General features: G+C 38.5%; 1 protein-coding gene across 1 annotated transcript in view; it reads left to right on the top strand.

Annotated features, from left to right (window-relative positions):
• Positions 1-5380: 5380 nt before the first annotated feature.
• Positions 5381-25746, top strand: part of ADSS2 (adenylosuccinate synthase 2) — a 38545-nt gene continuing 18179 nt past the window's right edge. Inside the window, exons 1-4 of the mRNA XM_061991075.1 lie at positions 5381-5833; positions 21763-21865; positions 25014-25082; positions 25555-25605. Of these exons, the coding sequence (XP_061847059.1) occupies positions 5666-5833; positions 21763-21865; positions 25014-25082; positions 25555-25605 (391 nt within the window). The 5' untranslated portion in view covers positions 5381-5665. The remainder of the gene's footprint in view (positions 5834-21762; positions 21866-25013; positions 25083-25554; positions 25606-25746) is intronic.

Genomic DNA, 25746 nt, shown 5'->3' with positions numbered 1-25746 from the left:
AAATAAACACCACACACAACACAGATGTCTAACACTAGTTCAAACCTTGCAAATTTAGGATTTGAGTCTTCTTTGTGAGTTTGTGCAAGAGAAAAACACCACATTTCTATTAAACAGAGAATAAAATCTATTGGGTCAGCACTCCACTGACAGACAATCTACATCTCTAAGACTGAATTATTATAGAATTATGCTTTTATTTATAAGCCCATTGGGCCAATTAAAAAAACACCAAGAAAAAACAAAAGAAGAATATGAGAGAAACTTGAGCCTAAAAGCATGTAAAACATTCATTAAGCTTTTGGTTCAAGTTTTTCTTACATATATATGAGACAACCTAGCTGCTGCATAGTATCAGTGACACTTTGGGGAACTACAAGACGACTGTTGAGAGATCTACAGCTATATAAACAAGCCCTTCACTGACAGACAACTGGCAGGGAACAGTTCCCAGCCCCTGAACTCTCTAAGAATGTGGTATGGGTTATTCTAGATGTCTGAACATTCTGAGCAACTACCTTTACTGTCACTCTTTTCTTCATTCACCAGTTTAGTCTCATTTTGTCTCAAAACATCAGAAAAGAAGAGTAGTAAATGAAAGGATTTATCAGGACTTGGGTATTATGGGTTACAGGTCAACATAGACAAAAATCTTTATTTTAATCTCCATTTAAATAACCAATTATGATCTTGGTTGATGCAGTAACTCTCACCCACAGTTTTTGTGTCACTTTCAAGAGATGGAGAACTCTGAGTGTTCTTTTGAAACAGATAAAGATGATATAAACTGTGCTACTGTGCTCCCTCCCCTCCCTTGAGCTGACACTTTTGCAATGACCATGATAAGGGAACTATTCTAACCAAAAAACAAACTTAGGAAAAGGGAAAAGCTTTCAGCCAATTCAAGATCTTTCTCAGACAAATATTGTGCAATATTTGGCATCTCATTTTAACCAATAAAAAAACCAAAAAGGATTAATATATTCCTTAGGGAGGTTTTTTTCTGTTTGTTTCTCTTCCATAGTGCTTCATTCTTCCCGACTCAGAGAGAAAAACTCTGATAAATTTATAAGTCTATAAAATTCTGAAAAAAAATAATCACCCAATATCTATTAGACAGGCATTATACTAATCTTTTAATGGCTGATGCTGTCAAAGACTGACGAAGACAAAACACTGTATATTTGTACACACTTAACATGTTGTAACGTTAAGGAACAGGGAACTTTTATTTACACCTGATTTGGAGGGTAAGCTGCTGCTTGGATCACAAGCAATGAAATCCTGGGGGGCACACTGTAATAAAAGCTAACTTGTTTCATATATGTTAATTAACTTGCATAATATATGTTAATTTTCCTATTTAACATATAGGTAAATATTTAAGTAACTGTATCATACATACACAAAACTCTATTTATTTCTGCTCTAAAGACAGCAATTTGTTTGCCATTCTTTTAGAGAAGATCAGAATATGCAAATCTGAAGAACTCCGTTAAAATTAACTTTTTTTTTTGTATTATAGTATTAAATAGTTGTCTTTGTAAATCGTCATTGGCAGACCTCAAAGCAAAGGATTTAGACCTAAAACTTTTCAATGACAGAATTTTATTTTCCTGTATATCTCCAGTCTTGTTAGTTTCTACCTTTTTTACCCTTGCATGTAAGAAAGGCACTTCTGTAAACTGCCAATGAAAGTTGAAAAGTATCCCATATTATCTTAACTATTCTTTCATCAAATTAAAAATCTTGCTCTTGTGGTGATGTTTATGATTTTTAAAATTTTTACCATTTATTTATGTACATACACACAGGAAATTCCCATGCAATAAATGAGAGTTCCTTCATACTCTAGATATATGGACTCAAAGAGCTGAAAACACTTCCTAGTGTGTGCAAGTATGTAAGTCGTGACAACATGCACAAATACTACTTTATAATATTATTAATCTCATTTTAATCAAAATACAACATAGCAATAATAATTAAGGGAAATTTTAACTGGAAGAAAACTAATTTTAAATCAGTAATTAGTGGGGATCAGTTACATTAGCACACTATTAAATACAATTATGAAAGTCCTAACTGTATAATGATTTCTTTTCTTCCTAAGCTAAGCTGACAGCATTCTGTAGAGTTTGAAGTACTACAGATGCCAACTGTGTTTGGCACAGTGATTCTTAGACTTTTTTTAACTATGGTGCTATCAACACCCAATATTTTTTGTGAGCCCCTGTACATCTTAACATCAACCAAACCAAGAAATTTCTCCAAAGGTGCTGTAAATAACCACGAAGTAAAATTAACTTACTATTTATTTAATGTTTTGATGAGATTAATGTGAGAAATTTAAACTTTTTATTGTCCAACACAGTTCTGTGTTAAACACAGGACACCTGCAGGTCAGCTAACCATGACTTATAGACCACTGTTCTACAACCATTGTTCTATTATAGTTAAGACCTCAGTGTAAAATATCTATTACATCATTGTCACAGGTAGAACTGATCTTAAAGACAACTCATACTATGGACCATGTGCCCTGACCTTATCACTGCCAAGGGTTATTTCTTCAATTTATACTTTTTTCTTGACATTCAGAAATTGCTTACAATGGAAAAACAGTATTGTTTTTATTAATGTATTAATATTGTTCAGTAGTCCTTCAACACAAATAAGAAGTATTTATGAGAAAGAAATAGCACTTTATGACCCATGCTATTACTTGAACATCAACTAATAGTCCAGTTCTCCTTCTTGCTTGTAACAGCAATTTCCCTTAATTCATGCTCACTCATGATTTTCTGAATTACTCAAGGTCTTACCAAAACTCTCCTCTAAACTTACTTTGTGTGTAGTTTCTCAAAAAAAATACATGATCAGAACACACGAGATACTCCATCAGAATAACAGAAAACATACAGATGTAACAATTCCACGGATCACTTCAACACATCCAAATGAAAGCAGGTCTCAGAATGCTCCAATTCAGTGTCTATCTATTAAAAATTCCTGTCTGAGTTTCTTGCAATTTATTGGGAGGAAGAAAACGCAGTCATACCAAAAGCCTGAACGTACCCAAATTAGAGTGAAATTTGTGATAAATGTAGCTGCCTCAGTTCTTTACAGTCAATAACACTGAACAATTCAGAAGACAGTAAAATCTAAACTTTATCAGTGTACACTCCTACCATGGGATCAGTTTTGCAAAGTCAATCCCATATATGGGCTTGCTAATGCCAGAAAAGGCAGGCACATTCCTTCGTTCCTTGAACATAAAACTCTTGCCACTTTGTGCCACCTCTAAATGCTCATCTGACCTCTCTCAGAGCAGATTCACCTTGTCCAAATAGCAAAAAAGTTAATATCATTCATAGATGTTGGAGGAAAAAAACCACTCCTATAACATTGCAGGCTCTTGCTGGTCTTCTTGCTTACAGTAAACGAACAGAATTAATTGCAATTGGGAGCTTCTGTATGTTTAATTCTAAGCTCTTATTTATACTACAGCAAATGCTGTTTTTTTTCAAGAGGCATTAGACAGCAGTTGTGTTTGTACTTTGGTGATGTTTTAGAACTATACTACAAATACAGCCAATTATGTCAATAAAGAGTTTTTAATATGTTTTACAGTATTAGAATAAAAGCCTGCATTTAGTTTGCAAAGAAAAGAGGGTGGAGGAATGACAGACTCGTGATATATTAAATTCTAAACCTTGCAGAACCAATTAGTATAGGTTAGCTTGATCTTCACTGATCTTCACTAAGTACAGGTTTTCTGGAAGTGAAGAGGTCATAGTTTTCTTCACTGGTTCTATAACTACCAAGAAATCATACCAAAACATAAATCTCAAAACTCTCTTACACCATATCAAGAAGCAGAACAATGGATGCAGGCCTGAGACCTCTTTGGAAAGTAGCATTATGTTAATACCACATTGCTAAGAAATTTGGCCACTGACAGGTTTAAATTTATTTTGAGATTGGACAGAATATTTGTGTTGGCAATGGTGACGTGTTAACATGATTCAGCTACACTGGAAAATCATATCCTGAAACATTAATCTAGATCGTTGGTGGTTTTTTTTAGTACAAGCAGCCAAAAAATATTAATTCCATTTTGAATGTTTTAACAACTACTTGCTCTTTGATGTACATATACACAATTGCCTCCTGTCATTTGCAATTCCTCAGCATTTTTGTACTGAACTGACTACTTCATCATAACATCTCTTCACACTGACATTCAGCATTTAGGTATTTTGGTAGCTTTTAAAAAATATATTCTCTGCAAACTTTGCATTTAATTTACAGTTATGTATCTTCCTAGCTTTACAAGACAGTTAAGACTTTTCTCCAGTAGGTTTTACAGAAAGACCCTTACATTCTTGGTTAGGGTAAACCTGAAGGGCTAAAGAAGCAATTGAAATCAGACTCTGCAACCTACCAGGCAGCTGCAGACTGTGACTGCTTACTGACTCAGGTTTTTGAACATTTGTCTTCACAATAATGACATCATTCAGATTTATGTGTTTTTAATAGCTACTTTACACACATACACACACACACAACTCTTCCCCCAGGGGTGTTGATTCTGTGAAACAGGAAAGAATGAAAACATCCAGAGAGACATCACTTCCACTTCTAAACCCTCAAGTATGCATGATGAAGGCATTTCTCAGCTATGGGTTTTTTCCATCATTTTTTTTCCTCATAAGTTTGGAGCCATGTTCTGGTGTTCTTGGAGAAAACGGCCTCTTAGTCTATTGTTCTACAAACATTTAATTTGCATTTTTCTCCTTAAGTCATTACAACTAATGACACTGGCAAAGCTGTGACACACTGCAAACGCGCTGGCAGGTTTTACACCTGTGACAGACGGAAAGCGAGGGGAAGCGAGAGCCACGGCAGCACCGAGCCCCCCTCCCCCAGGAGGGCAGGGGCCTGAGGCAGCCGCTCCAGCTCAGGAGCAGCGCGGGACACCTGTAGCACGCCAGGCCGCGACGTCCCGCAGCGGCAGGTCTGGGGAACGAGCACGGGACCTGCGGGCACCAAACCCAAGGCCGCAGCTTGAGTAAAAATACTGAGCCTATGCCAAACCCAACGTACAAAGCGGTGTCCCGTCGCACCTCTGTCCCTCTCCTTGCACCTCCACGAGGCGCAGCCACTCTCCTGTCGCAGCAGGGCCAGCAGCGGCCGGCGGAGCGCCGCGGCCGCCACTCCGCTGCCTCCCCGTGCCCAGCTCCACAACCGCCATGGCCTCACGGGGCCGAGTGGGACACGCCGCGGGGCACCGTCCTGCCACAGGTACTGCCCCCGGGGACTACGCGTCCCAGCATGCACGACGCCCGCCTCCGCGCGGCGCCCTGGGAAATGTAGTTCGCGCCGCGAGGCACGGGGAAACGGCGCACGGGCGAGAGCGGTGGGAGAGAAAAGGCCACCGGGAGGAGCGACGGCGGCGGGTTTGGCTTTTTGCACGGGAGTGGGGTACGCCTGAGGGCAAGAGTTTGCCTGGCGGGGAGTGGTGTGGGAGGCTGTGCCGGTAGGCGGCGGCACCTGGACGCGACAGCGGCATCACCGCCCGCCCGGGAGGAGGCGGGGGGAGCGGAACCGCCGCGCGCTGCCGCATGTGCCTGGAGCGGAGCCGGAGCGGGCAGCGCGAGCCATGGCGGAGCATGGCGTTCCGGCGCCCGCCATCCCCAACGGCGAGTGCGCCGCCCGCTTCCTCGGCAACAAGGTGACCGTCGTGCTGGGGGCCCAGTGGGGCGACGAGGGCAAAGGCAAGGTGGTGGACCTGCTGGCGCAGGACGCCGACATCGTCTGCAGGTGCCAGGTGAGGAAACGGTCGGGGCGCGGGGGAGGCCGCGGGTGTCACCTTGAGGCGGGCGGCCCCGCTGCCGGCCTCACCGGCCGCCCGACTGCGTGCGGGCGCTCCTTCTCGCCTCTGCCCTCCGCCGAGTGCTGGCCTCAGCGTAGGGCCGTGCGGCCGGTGCCTGGAGAGGCGGCAGGGATCTCTCCGCGCAGGGCGGGCTTGCAGGCGGCAAAGCCTTTCCTGATGGGGCGGCAGCCCCCGGCGAGAGCCCCGCGGGCGGGCTTTGCAGCCTTCCCGCTCCTCCTTTGTCCCCGTCCCGGCGCCGGGGGGAGGAGGCGGCGGTGTAGGAGGAGGATGAGGAGGAAGGCGCCCTCCTCGCCGCCAAGCGCTGGCCTCCATCAAGAGGAACGCGCTAGGGGTCGCGTCCTCCTCCTACGGCCCACCGCCGCACTCTTTGTCTGGGGGCGCCGGGAAGGGGCCGCGTTCGATGCTTATCGCAGCATCGTTGCCGGGAACGGGGCGAGGAGCCTTCCCCGGCGGCGGCGTGGCCTGAGCCGCGACGCCCATGAGCAGCGTGCTCGGCTGACTTCCCCACCCGGAGGGGTGATGCTCGCACCCGTCGCGAAACCAGCGGTTACTTACAGGATGCACGTGAGGAGGGTGTACATGTAGCCCGCAGCAACTTCGTCCTCTGATAAAACTAGCTTTTAAAAGACTCGCCTGCTCTTGCTTCAAGATCATTGTTATGTCAGTGAAATTCCATTTTCCTCTATATATCTTGTTCCTTCTTTGTTGCTGTGCATGGAAGCTTTATTTCAGCAAAAGAGCCAAAAAACTGAGTCTAGCCTGCAAGCATAGTACTTTTAAATGCCCTCATTAAAACAAGGCAGGACTGAGATGTTTTTCTAGCGTACTAATTCTGTAGAGTACAACATCATGAAATAAAGCTATGTACGTTTTTTTTTCCCCCTTATAGTTAAAAGATAACAGCAGCTTAAAATGCCTACAGCATGTACATACATCATGTAAGTGTTAGTACCTGTATGCTTTTTTTGTGTACACAAATTAAATTTAAATAAATATATTTTGGAAGAGCGGACCATTTCTTGAAGAGTAAAAACACTGAAACATTGTATTACCTAACAAGAACTGGACAGACAACTTGTTTTCAAATCCAAGTCAGTTGCAAAGCTGACAAATAAAAATTTGAACTTCAGAGACTTGATTTTGAAGTAAATAAACATTCTTAAATAGCTGTTTGCACAATTGAATTATTTTTCCTATGTATCTTGGTGGTTTTTTTTAGTTTTTTATAAATCTGATGTGGTGCTGTGGCATGGTTGCCTGGCATTGTGGATTATAGAACACAGTGACTCAGTTTGTCCTTTACAACTTTGTACTTGAAGGGCAATCTAGGTGAGCATGTATGTTTAATGCTAAGAAATTTTGTTGGGGAGACAGTGACTTATTTTGTGTGTGTGTGTGTGTGTTTAAATCTTTGCTGCTTCTTTCAAATCAGCTGGGTAAAGGATCAAGAAAAGAGAAAAATTATGATGCTATCTTAGACTTGAATTTAATGGCCAGTTCTGCCATTTCTAACAGCTTATTGCTTCTGCTGAAGGAAGGAATTTTCTTCCTTTTTCTATTGATGACTGCTGTCTGGGTCTCCTCCCATGCAATGATTTGGGCACTTTTGAAAGTTGATTTAACTCACCAAAATGGCAGGAAACTTTTTTTTGTTGTTGTTGAATTTACTTTCTACCATTTTATGTACCAAAACTGAATCTAATTGGCTGAGAGGACTGTGATGAGAAGAGGAGCCCAGGACAGGGTAAGAACAAAGAACAACTTTTTAAATGTGGGGGGAAAAAAGGAGTATTCTCTCTCAGTGGTACTGAGCTGTGAAATCATCATGCTATCTATGCAAGTGTACTTTTTTTATTTTGTAAAAATAAAAAATGGTAATGGTAAATTTGAATATGACCTTTGTGCTTTTCCCAGAGGCACAAGTTAATCCTTAGTCTACCCCTCACTAATACCACCTTTCTGTAATTGAAGTTTCTGATTCTTATTTCACTGTTAGACTCTTAATCATTCTAAGATGCTTCTTTCTGTTCACTATGATGCAGAGTTGCTAGAATGCTTGTAGGTGAGATCAAATATTTCCATCTTGGTCTTGTACAAAATTTATTAGTACAACTGTTTTCTTGGAGAGCTTGGGAAGTTGTCATTTCAGGTCTAAGATATCTTGGAAACTTGCATTATATTTGCAGGAAAACACTGTACTGTGACTTTGCTATCAGTGTCCCGGTTCTAGGCACATGTAGAACATAAAAATGGACCTGTCCCAGAAGTGAGAACTGACTGTTGTCAGTTTCAGGCATTGGAAGTAATTACACTCCGAAATCTGTGGCCATACCTTCTTGTCTCCTATGTAGCAGGTGTGCTAATGACTTCAGTGACTTGTTTGACTAGCTGATTGGCATCTGGAAGGAGGTGCTTACTTTGGTACAGTTAGTTGAATGACACTGTCAGGAGATCAGTTGCATTATGGCTTTACTTCTAAATACCGTCCTCCAAAGTATTTTATCTTAGGTTTAGAGATTGTTGTTAGGAATCATGTGCTCGGAGCAAGACTGTGGTGTTTTCATTTCAGGAGACTGATTCATGTTTATCAGTAGTAGTATTAAGTTTGAAAAACAACTATTTGAAGAGACTACAGTGAAAATACATTTAGGACTGCGTGTATGTAGTTGTTAATGCAACTAACTACACTGGCAACTATGATAACTTCATGAGGATACTGCTAGTACAGAAGGTTCAGATGCAGTTAATACATATCTGTATGACAAGTCAAGTGTGTACTTCTTCTGCTGTTGAGTTGGTTTTTGGTTTACCTCTAGGAGGTATCTGGTTGAATGATACTATTGATAAATGCATTGGTGAGACTTTTGCACTTAAGCCTACATCTGGTCTTCAGTAGCTTACAGAGCAAAGTCTGTTTACCTGCTATTGCAAATCATAGTCCAGAAGTAAAACAGAGCAAGAATTGGTTTGAGATTCAGGATTAGTTGCCAGAAAAACTGTGCTGTTGTGTGTTTTGATGAACTCAGTAAGCAGCTAGCCTTGCTGCCGCCAAACCTGGCAGTTTTGAAAAGTATTTTTGTCAATTCCACGGGTAATGGAAAGTCAAAGGAAAACATTTCTTGTTATGATCAAGAGACTTTCTACCATTGCAGAATGCAACCAAATTAGGGATTTTAATTACTGAGGTTTCATTTGCTTGTGAATATGGGAAAGGCTAATGAATGCAAGGAAGTTATTTCAGATAATAATTTTATCAAAAGAAATACAATACAAAAGATGCTCTTTATCTCTTAATTAACACCACCCTCTCCACCCAATGTAGCAGTGTATGCAGGACAGGAATAAAATGTAATGTCTGCATGATTCTGGTCTCATATACTCACTTCATCAGCAAATTTTTAGTCACTTCCTACACTTCTTGTTGGAGGTAGCAGATGTATTCAGGATACTTATTCAGAGTTAAGTAAGATTTCTAAATCTTCAAATTATTTTGTCATACTCCTTATGCCAAAGAATGCTATTTTCCTGCTTTGTCCATCCTATTGTACATCTTGTTACTGTATCAAAACAGAATTGCAGCATCTTAGCAAATCTTCTCAACTGATTTCAATGTGGTCTGCCTGAGACTTACCATCTGCCTGCTGTGGGCTCAGGATTCCTGCTCCTGAGCTACTAAGGCATGGTAATTGCAATGTGTGACTTCTTCCTACTCCCATTTCCTCTTCCTCTCCCCAAATAGCAGTGTGTACAGTGATGCCACTGCTGATCACCAAAATGAGGCAGTTACAGTGCAACAATTAGTAGAGAACTTTTCAGTGTGCATATTCTTATGGTTAAGCAGTTACCCTTGATCAGTTGGTAACTGCTGACTGAAGTCCTCAAACCAGTGCAGCCTAATACCTCCATTTAGAAGTGGAATTTTCTCCTCTTCCATTCACCAAGACCAGTTTTTTTCTTTTTCTAAATATCCTCTTCTGAAGCTATTGCAGGCTGTACAGAATTGGGAATAACAAAATCAGTAGCTGTAGCTATTGGTGCTTTTTAGCTGCTCGGGCGTTCGATATGTGATGTCTGACTTGAGCTTTTAAGTTTTTTTTTAAGTGCTGGGTGCAGTTTTGGACCTTGTAGTGCTTGGCAGCCTGCCAATTATGGGCTCTGGTGAGGAATTAGAGGTCAGTAAAATGAGTTCTTTGGCCTGCCCCATCAGTGAGTCATATGCTTTACAGACTGGCTTTAGAACGTCACTGACAGGTGATCTCTTGTTATTGTAAACAATCTAAATTGTTTCAAACAGAAGAACAGTTAAAATCTGATTTTTCTGGTTCATAAAGTTTGCACTATTAACAAAGGATATCTTAATAGCCCTGTAGAGGAAATGTCATCTTGATCTACTGGTTTCTTATTGCTTTTTCAGTCTTTCTAGAAAAACTTCCTATGGTTGGTTAAGGTGTATGTAGTACTCTATAGCAGCTTATTAAGGTTTGAAATACATTTTTTTTTTATCTCTACTGTACCACTTCACACATTTGGAAGATGTTCTCTGTAAATATTGCCAAAGTCACTTTCAGTTTTTCATATCCTTTCTTAAATACTCTTGTGACATGTAGCAAATGTTGGTGAGGTTTTGTGCACTGAAGCAACATAGTGCTGGACCAATCTGTGCTTTCAATATTTTCCTTCTTCCTTATCTGACTGCCTTACTAGATCTCTTGCATCTCTTAGAGATAGATTGATCTTTATTTTGACCTTGAATAATGAATCCTGTTGCCTACCTAACATATGTAAGCATTGCAACATTATAAACTTTTGACAAAACCAGCTTTAGAGTCTTTCTGAGTCTTCTCTTTTAATAGCAGTTTCTCAGAGCAAGTTCTATCAGCACAGAGAAATGTATGGAGCTTCTTGAGATCAATAGACTTAAGTGAAGTTAATGTTTTGTTTTACAGAGAAAACAGGTGAATATGTAAAACATAATGTGCTTATTTTGTCGTATTCTACCTCAAATGACTCTCTTGATATTGTTCTGATGCAACAATTCCTGTATTACACATGCAAAAATTTCTAAACCTTTGGCTAGGCTTCAGAAACTTCTGATAAGTGTAACATGATGGCTTCTTGAGCTAGGTTTAGATCTTGCAATCATGAGTGGATTGTCAAGGAAGAAAATTGCTAGCTGCTGGACGTTCTTCATACCGAAATTCAGGAGTAGATTATACAGTAGACTTTAGAGGCAGTAAGGGGGGGAAGCAAGAAACTAATCAGAAAATCTGGGATTTGAGAAAATTAGTTATCAAAACCTTGTTTTATTTGTTTTGTTAATGGAGGATTATTTGCAATCTGAAGTTCAAAATTGATTTTGCTAAGATGTATTAAGAAGCAAATCACCTAGTAATTGCAAAGCTGTGTCTAGGTAAGGTGCAGCACAAGAGTTCAGATGTCTTTTCACGAGACTGATCAAATTTTTAAAGGTGTGTTCAGATTCTCAGGATCTTCGTGTGGCAAGAAGGAGCCTTTTCTCGCAGTTGATGTAAACAGTGGTAGTATCCAGCTTTCTTGATGTATTTTTGACTTTTCATCTAGGAGTTAAATTGAAATGTTTACAACCGTATAATGCCAAAGCAATGTTGACTTGCTTCTTGCCCAACTTGGCAGTTACTTGTGTAGCTAGCTCAGAAACAACAGTGGTTGCCCTGAGCTAAAAAATGAATGCTGGAATGTGGTAGCAATAAAAGTAAACTGTAGAAAAAATTACGCACACACATCTGATGGAGAGAGTTGAAAGGAATGTATGGCTTCTTCCTTAATGTAGCATGAGACAACATCTCTTTAAACTAGACAACTAATTTCTATTTTAGAGGAGATAACTTGAAAGACTTCTTTGCTCTACCCTGAGGCGTCATACTTCTGAGATAGACAGCTTGGCATGGTCACATCATAAGAAAAGGCAGTGATTGTCATCGTAGAGTTTTGGGTAGATACTTTTCTTAAATGCATATGTCAGTATTTCAGAGCTACTTGAAATACTTTTATATTTAGCACCAGTATAGAGAATTATTCACAGTACATTTTAATGGGAAAATCTGCTCCTCTAATAAATCATTTTTCCCTGTGCACCTCCAGTTAGGTAAGGTTGCAGTGACACAGACCAGTCTTAGCAGTTCCAAGACAACTGCTGGTAGGTCAGGCATCATGGTTTGAGCTACTTTCTTGATGTGTTCAAAAAGTATTTAATTGTTCTGGTTATTATACTAATGTCTAGCCTGCCCTTCACCAATGAAGATACGCTCCGAAAATAAAACATATTTTCAACTTGTGTAGATCTAAAATGGAGAAAAATATGTAATTGTTCTTCCATCTTATTTTCAAATGTGTTATATTTTTTTATGTGTTTCTGCAGTGGTTTCTTGCTTGCATGTTCTGCTTATGTATGTACATATGTCTTAAGTGTATGCTTCCTTGGCTGGCACACATGTAACACATTTGCTCTTTGTGTTCTACATAAAGATTTTAAAACGCAGAAAATGTCTTACTGTCTTTTTTTTTTTTTTGATAAACAAGGAGTAGTGTTTTTTTGTTTATGAACAAGCAAATCTGCTTTCCTTTTTTGTTTTGCTGATTATCCAAGTTGTTACATTAATGTTTTCTATTAGACTATTTACACACAAACACACAAAAAAAAACCCCAACAAAACCCACAAAGGAAGGGAAAACCCCAAAGTTTGAAACTAGAATGAACTTAAAGAGTGAGGATCTTCCAGTGAATGATATATTTTTAAATTTTTTTATGGAAGAGTCCTGTGTGTCAGGAAAATGGAAGAACTGCAAATCCTTCTTCTTTAAACTAGAAGGACAAGCAGTTAAATCCTTTGTATAATTTTTGGGTAAATGAGCGAGATTGGCTGCAAACCCAGGAGCGTGGAACTTTCCTGAGCAAAGTCACCAGAGGAAAGGGTTTGGGTTCAGGATTCTCTATAAGCATTGGAGTATGGCTTTGTGTTATTTTCAGAGTCACTTTGAAAAATGAGATTCCATGCTTCCTCAGGCATTGATTTCACTTAGCTTCAGATGAGCTCTTAAGTTAGAAGGCATTGCATATAAAACATACAGGAGGTTGTGATTCCAAGTTCAGTATTTTAATTTAAAAAAAAAAAAAAAAAAGATTTGGATGTCCTTACTAAACATTACTGTTGTTGAAGTGTATTTATAGAAAACCAAAGAAGTTGTTCTTAAATAAATGCCTTCTTCTGAAACATTCTGGTTATACCTTCATATTGAGCAAAATCCAAAACAAAACTGCAGTTCTTTCAACTTCAGTACTCTGGTAGCTGAGTTTTTGTAGTGGCAGGTTAAGCAATGTAAACTTGAGGTTTTTCGTGACAAACTTCCTTGCAGTATTATAATTCAGCAAGAAAATAATGTGTTGTCTGAAAAAACATCTCTCTCTAATCCTGACAATGAAGGTCAAGATGTGAAAAGTTTGAATTAGTCATCAACTAGACTTGATAAACATGGAGATAAGTCATTACTGTTTTGCCAAATGAACTTCATTAAATAACGAAGATTCTGCCATAACTCAAAAAAAGACTAGTTCTTATTCATCCAATGAATCAGATCAATCCTTTTCTGTTCCTTGCAGGCTTTTGACAGCAATGCAATTCCAGCAGAAAATTGCTGTTAAATATTGTTATGAGTGTCCCTTCTCTGTGCTATATATGTTATTTGGAAGATGTTCTGCATGGACTGAATGTAATTAACTGAAGAGCTCTTGTGCTAAGGGACAGTTCAAAGTGAGAAGACTTCTATTGCTTTGAGTTTGTTCATACGTCTTTTGAGTTTACCAGTTTGGCTCCACAGTACACCTTTCTAAAAGTTACACTTCTAAAAATTGTTTCAGTCTTTGTTCTGTTTTTCTTACAGCTCCTAAACCCAGCAAAACAAAAACCATGCAAGTCAGGTACTTGCATGAATATTGTTGCTAGTTCCATTCACTTCTTTACCCAAAATACTTAGCTGGCGGTTAAGATATTCAAAAGCTACAGCATGCAAGAGATTTATTATCTCTTGGCCACCTATCCCATTTTGCATAGATAGGGGAAATGCGGAAATGATTTACATTAAAACTACTGTAGATGTCCTGTGAGGAATGCTATTTAGTTGATATGTTTAACTTTAGGCCTCTCTGATACTATTGTTTAGTCTTCAATATGTTTTCCAGTGATACTGTCTGGACCATGGTACTCTGTTGTGGTAACTGGTGTGTTTGTGGTCCGGTGCATGAGTGTATTGTTTGTGCTAAGTATTGTCTTCCAGTGATTTGATAGTGGTTTTTGGCTAGCAATATCACTTGTTTGATTTATTGAAATGTCCAATAAAGTGTCAGCTAGTAGCTAATGGCTTTTTTCCTTCTATGCAGTCACTCAAAACTAGTGCAAAAAAAGGGTGTTTCTGAAAAATGTTTATCAAATGGCCCTCAGATGTGCAATACATGCAGCTGCTTTTGCTATCTTATGCCCCCTCTGTGCATGTGTAACTGATTGTGTTCACATTTGCTAGGATAGTTGTGTTTTAGAATGGTATCTTGTTTTATGTGTATTACTGACCAGCCTATCTAAATTGGAGACATGGATGCGGATTCTTGGGTGTGGTGCTTACACTGAGAAGGATTTTTAGGCTACTTAATCTTCTTCAAGATGAAGGAAAAAACCCTTTTTAAAATTTACTTTTAAAAATAATAATATATCTGAGCAACTATAAAATAAATATTTCAAAAGTGATATTTCATAGGGAATGTTTTTTTTGTAATGAGGTTTCTGGAAAGTGGGTAGATATGGAGTTTTCTTACCAGTGTTGCTGTCGTTCTAACAGTACTTGTGTGATAGTTTGTCTGTTAGAGTGCATCTTTCTGTCAGAGTGCTGTATACTTAGCTGTTCTGCATCGTGAATAGCTTGGATATTTCAGGATTACCAGCTAGTGGTCAGGAGTCATATGCTTTTTCAAGGAAATGTTTTAAGCACCGCACCAGTAAAATGGTAATTATGTCTTGTAAAATGGCATCATTTTAATGCATTTAATTATCTTACAACAATAGGTTTTGCTTAAAATATTGTAGATGATGTAATGATCTTATGCCTGATCTTACTTTCACTATTCTGCTTAATCACTTAAAATACTCTAAAATAGCATAACTTAATACTACCAGGATCGTGAAAGGAGGAAAAAGGCTACTGTGTCTTAACAGTGTTTTAAGTTGCTCATGTGTCAGAGCATCAAACTAAATGTCCCTAAACTAAATCCATAGGTTCATGCTACTTGTTCATGACTCATACTGTGTTTCATAAATGGAACAATTTTTTTTAATACTGATTTTTTTTTTTAATACTTTTTTGAGCCAAATATGTTCAGAAGGAAAAAAACCAAAAACCAACCAACACACCAAAACATAACCAAACAAATGCCCCCAAACCAAACCAACAACTCTTTAAATAAGGAGTACTAGAAACTGTTATGGCTGAGGTGATTTGGTTTTTGTGGTTTTTTTTTTTTGTTCTGGTTTGTGCTTTTCTTGCATCAAGGCTATGATTAAAGTGGCTATTTCTAAGATGCTGAACTTCATAATTACATGAATTGTTTGAACCTATATTGTTGGGGGAAAAAAATTGTGTTTGGTTATCCCTTAATTTTGAGTAAGCTTGTGTTTTCCCCTGTTACCAGTACAAATGTTCAGTGTCACCTGGTGGCAGTTTCTCCTTCTGCGCTGCTGGTAGCAGTGTAGGTAGCAACTGGCAATCTAAAAACTGGAGACCAGGTCTAAACACGAAACCAACCACCCTAACTTTAGTGTCCTGTTTCAAAGGCTTGAGCAACAACTGTGGCCCTAGACATTGACTACCAAGCAAAGTCAAAAGTTAAGGAAGGACAACATTGTATTTGTATTACTTTCTAATATGAATTTTGAGCTCCTAGCAGTGGAAAAGTTGGGGAAATTCAGTTAGAGACACAGCATTGTAATTTGGTAAAGCTGACAGGGCCTTAGTCACTGAAGAATCCTTAGAGAGAGGAAAAAGAACTGTTCCAAATACTGTGTTGAAAGATATGAGAAGAAAAGATAGTACAAGGACAGGAGAAAGGATAAACTGAGTGCTGACTTGTAAAAATCCAATTTTGGAAACCTCAGAGTATGCTAAAACTGCATTGCTGTGCCTTGATAGAGATGGATCAGTAAGTGCTGCTGTATCTAAGCAAAGTATGCTTTGGTTGGCCTCTTCAGAGGAACAAAGTGTGTTAGTGGTTCTTACAATTCTTCATTTTGGGTAGCTGTTTTATTGCTAGATGGAGGATCTGATTTATGTTCTGTTCTTTAGCAAGGCATGTGCTTATTTTTCCTATATGCTCAGTTTTCTGATGAAATGAGCCCAAGCTCAGAAACTGTTTTCTAATGTAACGAAAACTTAAAGAGAAATAATTTGTGTTATTTTTAAATCATACTCTCTCTTCTAAATGAATTTTATTAGAACTTAAGGGAGAGGTCATTTATATTCTTACCTAAATAGCTTAGTAATAAGCTAGAGAGACATTTCATTATTAAATAAGCAAAAGTTAAGCATTATGCAAATTAAATGTCTTTGCACGATTATCAGCAGGAAATTAAATGCTTCAGGACAGGAAGGCTCTTCAGGGGGACCTGGACAGGCTGGATCAATGGGCTGAGGCCAATTGTAATGAGGTTTAATGAGGCCGAGTGCCGGGTCCTGGACTTGGGCCACAACAACCCCAAGCAACACTACAGGCTTTGGGGGCAGAGTGGCTGGAAAGCTGTCCATAGGAAAAGGACCTGGGGGTGTTAATTGATGTCCAGCTGAACGTGAGCCAGCGGTGTGCCCAGGTGGCCAAGAAGGCCAATGGCATCCTGGCTTGTATCAGGAATAGAGTGGCCAGAAAAAAACAAGGGATTGTCTCCCTATACTTGACACTGTTGAGGCCACACCTTGAATACTGTGTTCAGTTCTGGGCCTCTTCACTACAAGGATATTGAGGTGCTGGAGTGTGTCCAGAGCCGGGCAATGAAGATGGTGAAGGGTCAGGAGAACAAGTATTGTGAGGAGTGGCTGAGGGAGCTGGGGACGTTTAGCCTGGAGAAGAGGAGGCTGAGAGGGGAGACATGCTCACTCTCTACAACGACTTGAAAGGAGATTGTAGCAAGGTGGGGTTTGGTCTCTTCTCACAAGCAATGAGTGATAGGACAAGAGGAAATGGCCTCAAGTTGCACCAGGGGAGGTTTAGATTGTAGATTAAGAATAACTTTTTTTACTGAGAGGGGTTGTTAAACAGTGGAACAAGCTGCCCAGGGAGATAGATAAAGTCATAATCCATGGATGTATTTAAAAGACATGTAGCTGAGATGTTGAGGGACATGGTTGAGTGGTGGACTTGGCAGCATGAGGTTAGTGGTTGGACTTGATGATCATAAAGGTCTTTTCTAACCAAAATAGTTCTATGAATTTACTAAATTATTTAATTAAATGTTAAAATAGTAGTAATCATATATTTATATATCTTTATATGTCATTTATATGTAATAGTTACATTATAATATAACATTTATATTATGGTAAACTTGTAATTGCTAAATTTGTATTCATGACAAGAACTGATTTAAAAAAAAATCCCAACAATATACTTCCAGTTCCCAGTATTTGAATGCTAGATGATGCAGCCTTTTGGGCAATGCACACTAGTGTTTCTGTTGTGTATGTTGTCAGACAACAATGTCCTTACTGTGTTTCAGGGATGATGATATACTAAGAAAATTTTCGACTAAGTAGCAAATACCTTTTGGCATGACTTTCAGCATGAAAAGAGTTAATATAAAAATAATTGGGATACACTAAATTGTGTCTTTGAGAAGCTCATGTCATGCACTTCTGCTGTATGTGTCCAAACCTGAATGATGTGTGCAGTGGTATTCCTAAGTACATAAATAACAATTTATTTTGGTAATTATATGTTTTAAGAAAATAAATTGACACAGTTGTTGCTAGGGTAAAACTCACAATTTTCAGTGATTAGTGTCTTAAGAGTATTATGATTTTATTTTATAAATTACATTTTTTTTCTTAATAGCTGTTTAATCTGACAGAGATATGACGTTTGAGGAGGAGAGAGGAAAAAAGGTTCTTAAAATGACTTTGAGAGACAATCTTATTTGATTCCCTTGCTCTAATGAGTATATTGTCTATGGTATGCTTGTTAGCCTCCCTGAAGGAAATCTTGCCATTATGTAGGGAGAAAGGGAAAAGGAACCACTGCTACATGCATGAACTGTATTTCAGACTGAGCAAGAGCATCTTTTGGTCTTGTTGCACACTTGACCTCTTTGCCTGTGTTGGTCCAAGGTAGATGTTTCAGTTTTCATGTGTCTGGGAGAGACCTCCTGTACCTAGATGGTTACTGAAATGTGGTAGACTCATTACTATATTTAGTTAACTAGGGAGTATAGCCAGCCTCAAGAAATTACTTTTGTATCTTCATTTCCCTCTGGTAGAAGCTTTGTACAATGGATTGAAGATCGTTTGAGCATGAACTTTGTTTAATAGTGAAAATAAATTCCACAGTTCTCCATTAATTATGTTTAAACATTTGAATCAAAGGAGTGTTAGCTTGAGTGACCTAACTGGTCCCATTTGGTTTAGTGTGGTAAGGGAGGAAGAGTGAACCAAAGCCAAACCAAACACCGTAACCTAAAACCAATCCATTCTTCCATCCCACCACCACAAGAACTGAGTTTGGGTTTCTGTCAGACTTGTTTACCAAACCTCTGTTGTGCAATGTCTGAGCAGGCTTGTTTACTGTTAAGTGCACAGCGTGAACCATTCTTTTAATGTATTACAACTACTAACTGTGTAACTATACACTTATGCAGTTAGGGTAAATCAACAGAAGAATTTTGAAAACTGAATTAATGAAGTGCTGATGTTTTTATGCTCTCCAAAAATACAGTTTAAAATTAAAAATGTTTTTCAAAATAACACATTTTGACAGAACAACATTCAAAGCAGGATGGGGACTAAATATTTTACCAGAGTAATGCTATCAGTAGCACTTTAGGGTTGAATCTTTGTAGGTATAATATTATGAACAACTAAATTCTGCAATTAAAATTTAAATGTAATCTGAAAACAATCATTTAGAAAGCTTGAGGTATTGCTGTGGCCTGTATGTTCAGAGCACAGTTCATCACACATGATGTCAAATTTTTACTCTAGTCTCTAGCAAAATCCCTTGATGTATAACACTTGCAGCAAACATGCAGAAGTTATGTATAACTAGTTTGCTTCTTGATGAAGTATGAGCTCTGCTGTGTGTGTAGTTCAAGGCTTAAGAGGCAACATTTTTTTCAGTCTCTACAGCAGCCAATTTTTCCTACTCTTTATTTGACATTCATGATGCTATAAAACTGTTTTTTTCTTAAAAAAAAAATGAAGCAAAAGACAAAATTAAATCATCCAGTTAGTAGAGGATTTTAAATTAATAGTTGCTTACTAATCTTAGTGTTGGACTAACCCGTAAACGGTGTATATTAAAGTGGGAGAGTTTGGACTCGTCTTCCCATTTGTCAATTCCTACTACCTCGGTATTTCAGTGTTGTATGTAGACCTGTTTTTTAAGTTTTTTATTTAAAGCACTTCAGTGCTTATGTTAAATTTGTCTAGACTGCTATTACCAGTGGATCTAATAGAAAGGAATAATTAGAAGGAATCTGGTGATTTCAGCAGATGTACTTGATTGTAAATACTACTTTAGGACATAACTGTTATTTCTTCCCCAAGAAGAGTTTTACTTAAGGTCTCAGACATTTGAGTAGAAAACCAATGATGTCTTTTCTTACCAAAAAAAGGGAGTGTATTTTATGTATGTATATAACTTAATAGCTTTTACAATGTTATCTAGTGTTGCAGAAATTAGTAGCTTGGGAGTATCAGCATTGCATTTAAAAAATAGTAGGAAATGATCTGCCTGCTAATGTGACTAATCAACGTCATTTTAAATAAAACAAATATACAATTGTAGAGTTCACAGATCACTGAATAATCCTTCTCAGCAGCTACTGTCAAGTAGAAAGGATTGGAGGAGGAGGAAGATTATTCATGAACATTTATTGTTGTCTTAAAAGAATAGACTTGAAATGCTTGTTTTATTTATGCATTCAATATGTTTCACATGTCGTGAATAAAAAATTTGACATTCTCTCATTAAGCCAAATTATTTGCAGTGAAAACCATCTGCATCCATAAATCTTTACAAGTTCTTCAAGGAACTGTTCACTACATGGAAAAACTCTATATTACTAAATCATTTACACTTTCCTTAAATTCAGACACTTCCTTTGTTGGGTGAAGATTTGCAAGTCTTCCATCCATTTCCGAAGGAGGTGAAATGGCTCTAAGTTCCATTACAAATAATGTTGAGATGCTGAGCAATATATTTTTTTTTTTTTAATTTTTCCATTGCTAACCTCACTGAGGTTAGGCTTTTACCTGTTGTGTGTTTACATACCACCAATGTTTAATGTCAGATGTATATTTTTATGTATCATATTCATGCTTTGTAAATGTTGTAGAAGCAGTGAGTAGCTTTTGAGTTCGTTGCCTAGAAAAGATCTTCTGTGATATATTATTCTGAAATATTTCAGATTTATAATTTTGTAGATTAATATTTCAAATAGGTTTTTCTCCTTATTCTTTTCATAGGCACCCTTTCTTCAGTTTGTCTTGTGATGAAAGAAGACTTAGATTAAAAGTCTTTTCTTTAAGGCATTCCATCTATGAAGCAGTTTGTTTATTTCTGGTGCAAGGTGCAGGGTTGTTCTTGTAGGTATGACAAACAACCATTTTGTACTTAACCTTGTCTTGCACAAATGACTCAGTCACAAGAAGGTGTAAGCTTATTTTCAAAAGTACAACAAATGAGAACTGGGGATATTTGGTAACTACTTTGTAATCTTTTTTTATTTCATAAGTCTGTCTTGACCCTCTAAGATGTGGTCACAGGCTTCTTTTTGTATGAGACATATTGCAGTTTAACAAATCTCTTAATACTTGCTTTGTTCTGATGAAAAAAAGCTGGAAATGTTTGAAGCATTAGTGTGATGTAAATGGTTTCGGGTAACTTAAAAAACTGCAGTAATCTAGATTCATTCCTTAACAGCAAATTTCAAATTACTTGAACTGTTACAGACCTCTTTTTATTGCTGAGGAGATACAGGATGAACAAGTTAACTTTGCCCGTTACTACTCATAGAAAAAGGTGCAAAAGACTGAACTCAAAATTCAGAGCAGTAAGCCTGCACATTGCCAAACAGCTAGCCCTGTCTTTCACAATGGTTTTAAATATGGTTTTAAATATTTGATTTAACTGGTGATATTTTTTTAAATTTCCTAAGGTTGCAAAGTTTCATTGTTAATACTTACTCTCCATAACTCAAATAGGAGCTTGATGCTGGAAACTGATAAAAAACTGACGATGACTTCAGAAACGTTTGCATGTTCTAGAACATGGTTATGCTTCTGTAATAATTTTTAGAAACACTTAAATCTTATTTGAAGCTTTTGAACCTTTGAGAAACCAAAATACTGTCCAAAGTCTATAGGACAGATAATACTGATATTGAAATTGTTGAGTTCAACAAAACAAATTTGGCTATTTTCCTGGGAAACTCAGATCTCTGAAAGATCTTTTGTCACTAACAGAAATGAAAGCTGCAGAATTGCAGCTGGAACCAGTTTATTCCATCTTGATATTGTGTGTTCGTTTGTCTTTAGTATCAAAAACCATTAACACTTTAATTTTTATTCTTTCCAACTAGGGAGGCAATAATGCAGGCCATACAGTTGTTGTGGATTCTGTGGAGTATGACTTTCATCTCCTGCCAAGTGGGATCATCAATCCAAAAGTCACTGCATTCATTGGTAAGTGGGACATCTCTGAAAAGTAGAAAATACTGTAGTTACAGACCGGACATATTAAAAGAACAAAGTATATTTGAGGATATACAGGATCAGAATTTTTCTCCCACAAATTCTCTCAGGCCTGAACTGCTCTACTGTCACAGAATCACAGAATAGTAGGGGTTGGAAGGGAACTCTAAAGATCATCTAGTCCCACCCCACTGCAGAAGCAGGTCCATCTAGATCAGGTTGCATAGGAATGAGTCCAGGAAGGTTGGGAAACCTTCAGAGAAGGAGACTCCACACCCTCCATGAGCAGCCTGTGCCAGGGCTCCCTCACCCTTACAGTAAGGAAGTTTTTGTTCTAGCTTTTGGATGTTTTCCTTTGTCTATCACTACACACTACAGAAAAAAGTGTCACTCCATCCTCTTGACATTCACCTTTTTAAATATCTGTAAGTTTTAATGAGGTGTCCCCCCCCCCAGTCTCCTTCAGGCTGAACAGTCTGAGATCCCACAGCCTTTCCTTGTAAGGAAGATGCCCCAGTCCTCTGATGACCTTGATGGCCCTGCAGTGGACTCTCTTCAGAAGTTCCCTGTCCCTCTTGAGCTGGGGAGCCCAGAAGTGGACACAGGACTCCAGATGAGGCCTCACCAGGGCAGAGTAGAGGGGGAGGAGAACTTCCCTCGACCTACTGACCGCACTCTTCTTGATGCATCCCAGGATGCCATTGGCCTTCTGGGTCATGAGGGCAGATTGCTGACTCATGTTTAGTTGATCAACCAGGACTGCCAGGTCTCTCTCTGCAGAGCTGCTATCCAGCACGTCAATCCCCAGCCTGTAGTGGTGCATGGAATTTTTCCTTCCCAGATGCAGGACTCTGCACTTGCTCTTGTGGAACCTCATGAGGTTCCCTTCTGCCCACCTCTCAAGCCGATCAAGATCCCACTGAATGGCAGCACAGCCTTCTGGGGAATCAGCCAGTCCTCCCAGTCTGGTGTCATCAGCCAACTTGCTGAGGGTACACTCTGTGCCCTCATCCAGGTTGTTGATGAAGATATTGAGCAAGACTGGCCCCAAAACCGATCCATGGGGAACTCCAATGGCCACAGGCCTCCAACTTGACTCTGTGCCGTCGATCACCACTCTCTGGCTTCTGTCATTCAGCCAGCTCTTGATCCACCTCACTGTCCACTCATCCAAGCCACACTGCCTCAATTTCCTATGAGGATGTTATGGGAGACAGTGTCAGAAGTCTTGCTGAAGTCAAGGTAGATGACATCCACTGCTATCTTAAAATTGTCTTAACTCAGTTGTTACATTTAGATAACAGAAGTTTCTTTTATTGCCTTGGATACTTCATCTTTGTTCTTTTCTGCCCTACCAATGCAAACAGGTAGTTGCCCAGCATATATTCTTTCTCTCATTCCCTTATTTTTATGTACCAATTTTTTCTTGTATTCTCAGAATTCCTCCCCTCTTGTTTTAATCTTCATCCCTGTTGAGTAACTCCTAATACCTTTTAAAACCTAAGTATTATCTCCCTTTTCCATTTGATTATGACATGAATGCTGACTCCAAAGGTCTATATAGTTCTTATTAAGAAGTCTTCTCAGGAGAGTACATCACATTTAGGGCAGTGGCAGTACTGTGTAATGCCAGGATCAGTTTACTTCCTGAAAAAGGGGTTTAGATTGTCCTGGTTTACCCGTCTCCTCCTGGAATCCTGTTTCCCATTCTATGTGTTGTTCTTGTCCTTTGGATTGCTTGTACAACCAACCTACTCAGTGCTGTGTAGCCTTTAAAATTTCCTTCTGAAAAGGAAGGTAAATATAAAGTATGTCTACACAGCATTATAACTATACGTGTGCTTGTGAGTGTCTGTGGGTTACTAAAGGCTATGACCTGTTAACACTTCCATCCATTTGATACCCAGAACTCCTGTCGTTTACACAGTGTACTACTCCAAATTGGGACTTCATTGTCATGCTCTTCTTATCACTTCTTCCTGCATATCTCATTGGATTTGAGCCTTTAGTCGTGCCTCTCGTTTTCCAGGAATAAGTAGTCATTGACGCTATGCTAAACAGCATCACAACTGAAGAGCCTCTGTCACTAGTTACTTGATTCATAAACAGTACTTGCTGAATTCTTGGGTCCAGCTTATAGTGACTATAATATAGTAACTATATACAGTAGGCAGGAGAGAGCTTTTTACAAGTCCTCTTGTCTGAGTCTGCTATCTCTTGGCCTTGACTGTTCTGAAGACTGTTGTTTTAGCTTCTTTAAGTGTGCTTTGTATTTAAAATTTCTTTTTGCTTATGATTCCACTGAAAGGGCTTATAGGTTAAGAAACAAAGGGCAAGGGAAAAAAAAGATGGAGTATTATAATAGGTTGTTACTATTGATTAGGATGGTACCATGAAGGTTATAGTGGAAAAGATATAATATACTTTTCATTTTGGTGTTTAGAATACCTGTGTGAAATTCTTTGATATGCAATAGGATTCAAATGGAAAGTCTCTTCATTCTGTAGCCAGATGTTATTATATTGATCACTTTCGATCTGCTGGATTTAGTTCTACTAAGGTGGTTCAATTTTGCTATATGGAAATGCTCCTTCTTAGACACTAATTGTATTAGTGTAATTGTATGAGCTAGTAGTCTTTCCTGAGCAATGTAGCAACTTCTAATACAGCTCAGTTATTTTTACTAGTCTGTTAAAAACCCCAGCTCTAAATGTGGAATATTCTGCATGCATTTATAGCAGAAGCGTGCCTGAGGGGATGCTAGTGTTTATAGCATGACAGAAATGTGTTAAGCTTTAAAAAAAACGATGTTATTAAAATTGAAATACAAAGAGAGAATTTATTTTTAGATATGAGGAAGAGGAAGTTGCATATGGCACTGTCCCACAATGCTGTTACTGTTTGTCCTGATCTAAACTGAAAGTTTGTTGAGTTTATTAAAAAGACTCATTCTAGAAACAAATAACTTCTGTGTAAATCATTTACAGACCAATTCCTAAGAATAAGAATGACAGTGTCTTGAAAGTTTAAAAACTGAAATAAAATACTCTACATACAAAACATGGAGTGTCTTTAAATTGCTCGGAATACTTTTTACCGTGCTCAATGTAATTAAGTTTTGTGTAATGTTTTTCTTCAGGAAATGGTGTTGTAATTCATTTGCCAGGACTCTTTGAAGAAGCAGAAAAAAACTTGAAGAAAGGAAAAGGTGAGAAAAATTTAAGATACTACTTAAAATAGTTCATGGGACCTTTTCCAAAAGATTCAGATAGAGGATGCCTCTGTAGAGGTTACATTCCATGTTTTTTCCAGAAGTCCGTTTTGCTGGTATTTTGTCACACGAGTGTCACTAGGCGTCCCAGGGCCTTCATGGGAAGACAGACGTAAAGGCGTCTATGTATAGTTTCAGAAGAGAACGTGTTGTAGATGATAATTATTTATGGATGTTTTTCTTTGCATAAAGCAGTAAATTTAAGAAGTGTAGCAGGTTATTAAAATGTGCTACCTGTTCATAGTCATTTTACCTCTTACAATATTAGTGTACAGTTTAATATGTGTTAATGTAAACAAGACCTGTGGTAATCACTTCTTGATTCATGACTTTGATTTTGGATACTTTCTGTTATGTCTATGGCTATTCTTGGCAGCATAATTTGAACTATTTAATTTTGTCTTTTAAGGGCTAGAAGGCTGGGAAAAAAGACTAATAATTTCTGACAGGGCTCATATTGGTAAGTTCCTGATTGTGGTTTGTATTTTTTGTTAGTCTTTGTGTTCTCTGAGCTTTCCATGGCAGCAAAAGTGTGACAATTTTCAGCCATCTCTGTATAAGTGTGTACTTTTTCTTGGATTAAATCTCCATATGCTGCTTT

Source organism: Colius striatus, chromosome 2, assembly GCF_028858725.1.
Source record: "Colius striatus isolate bColStr4 chromosome 2, bColStr4.1.hap1, whole genome shotgun sequence".
NCBI classification, from domain to species: Eukaryota; Metazoa; Chordata; class Aves; order Coliiformes; family Coliidae; genus Colius; species Colius striatus.
This window is presented reverse-complemented; position numbering and strand designations above follow the sequence as displayed.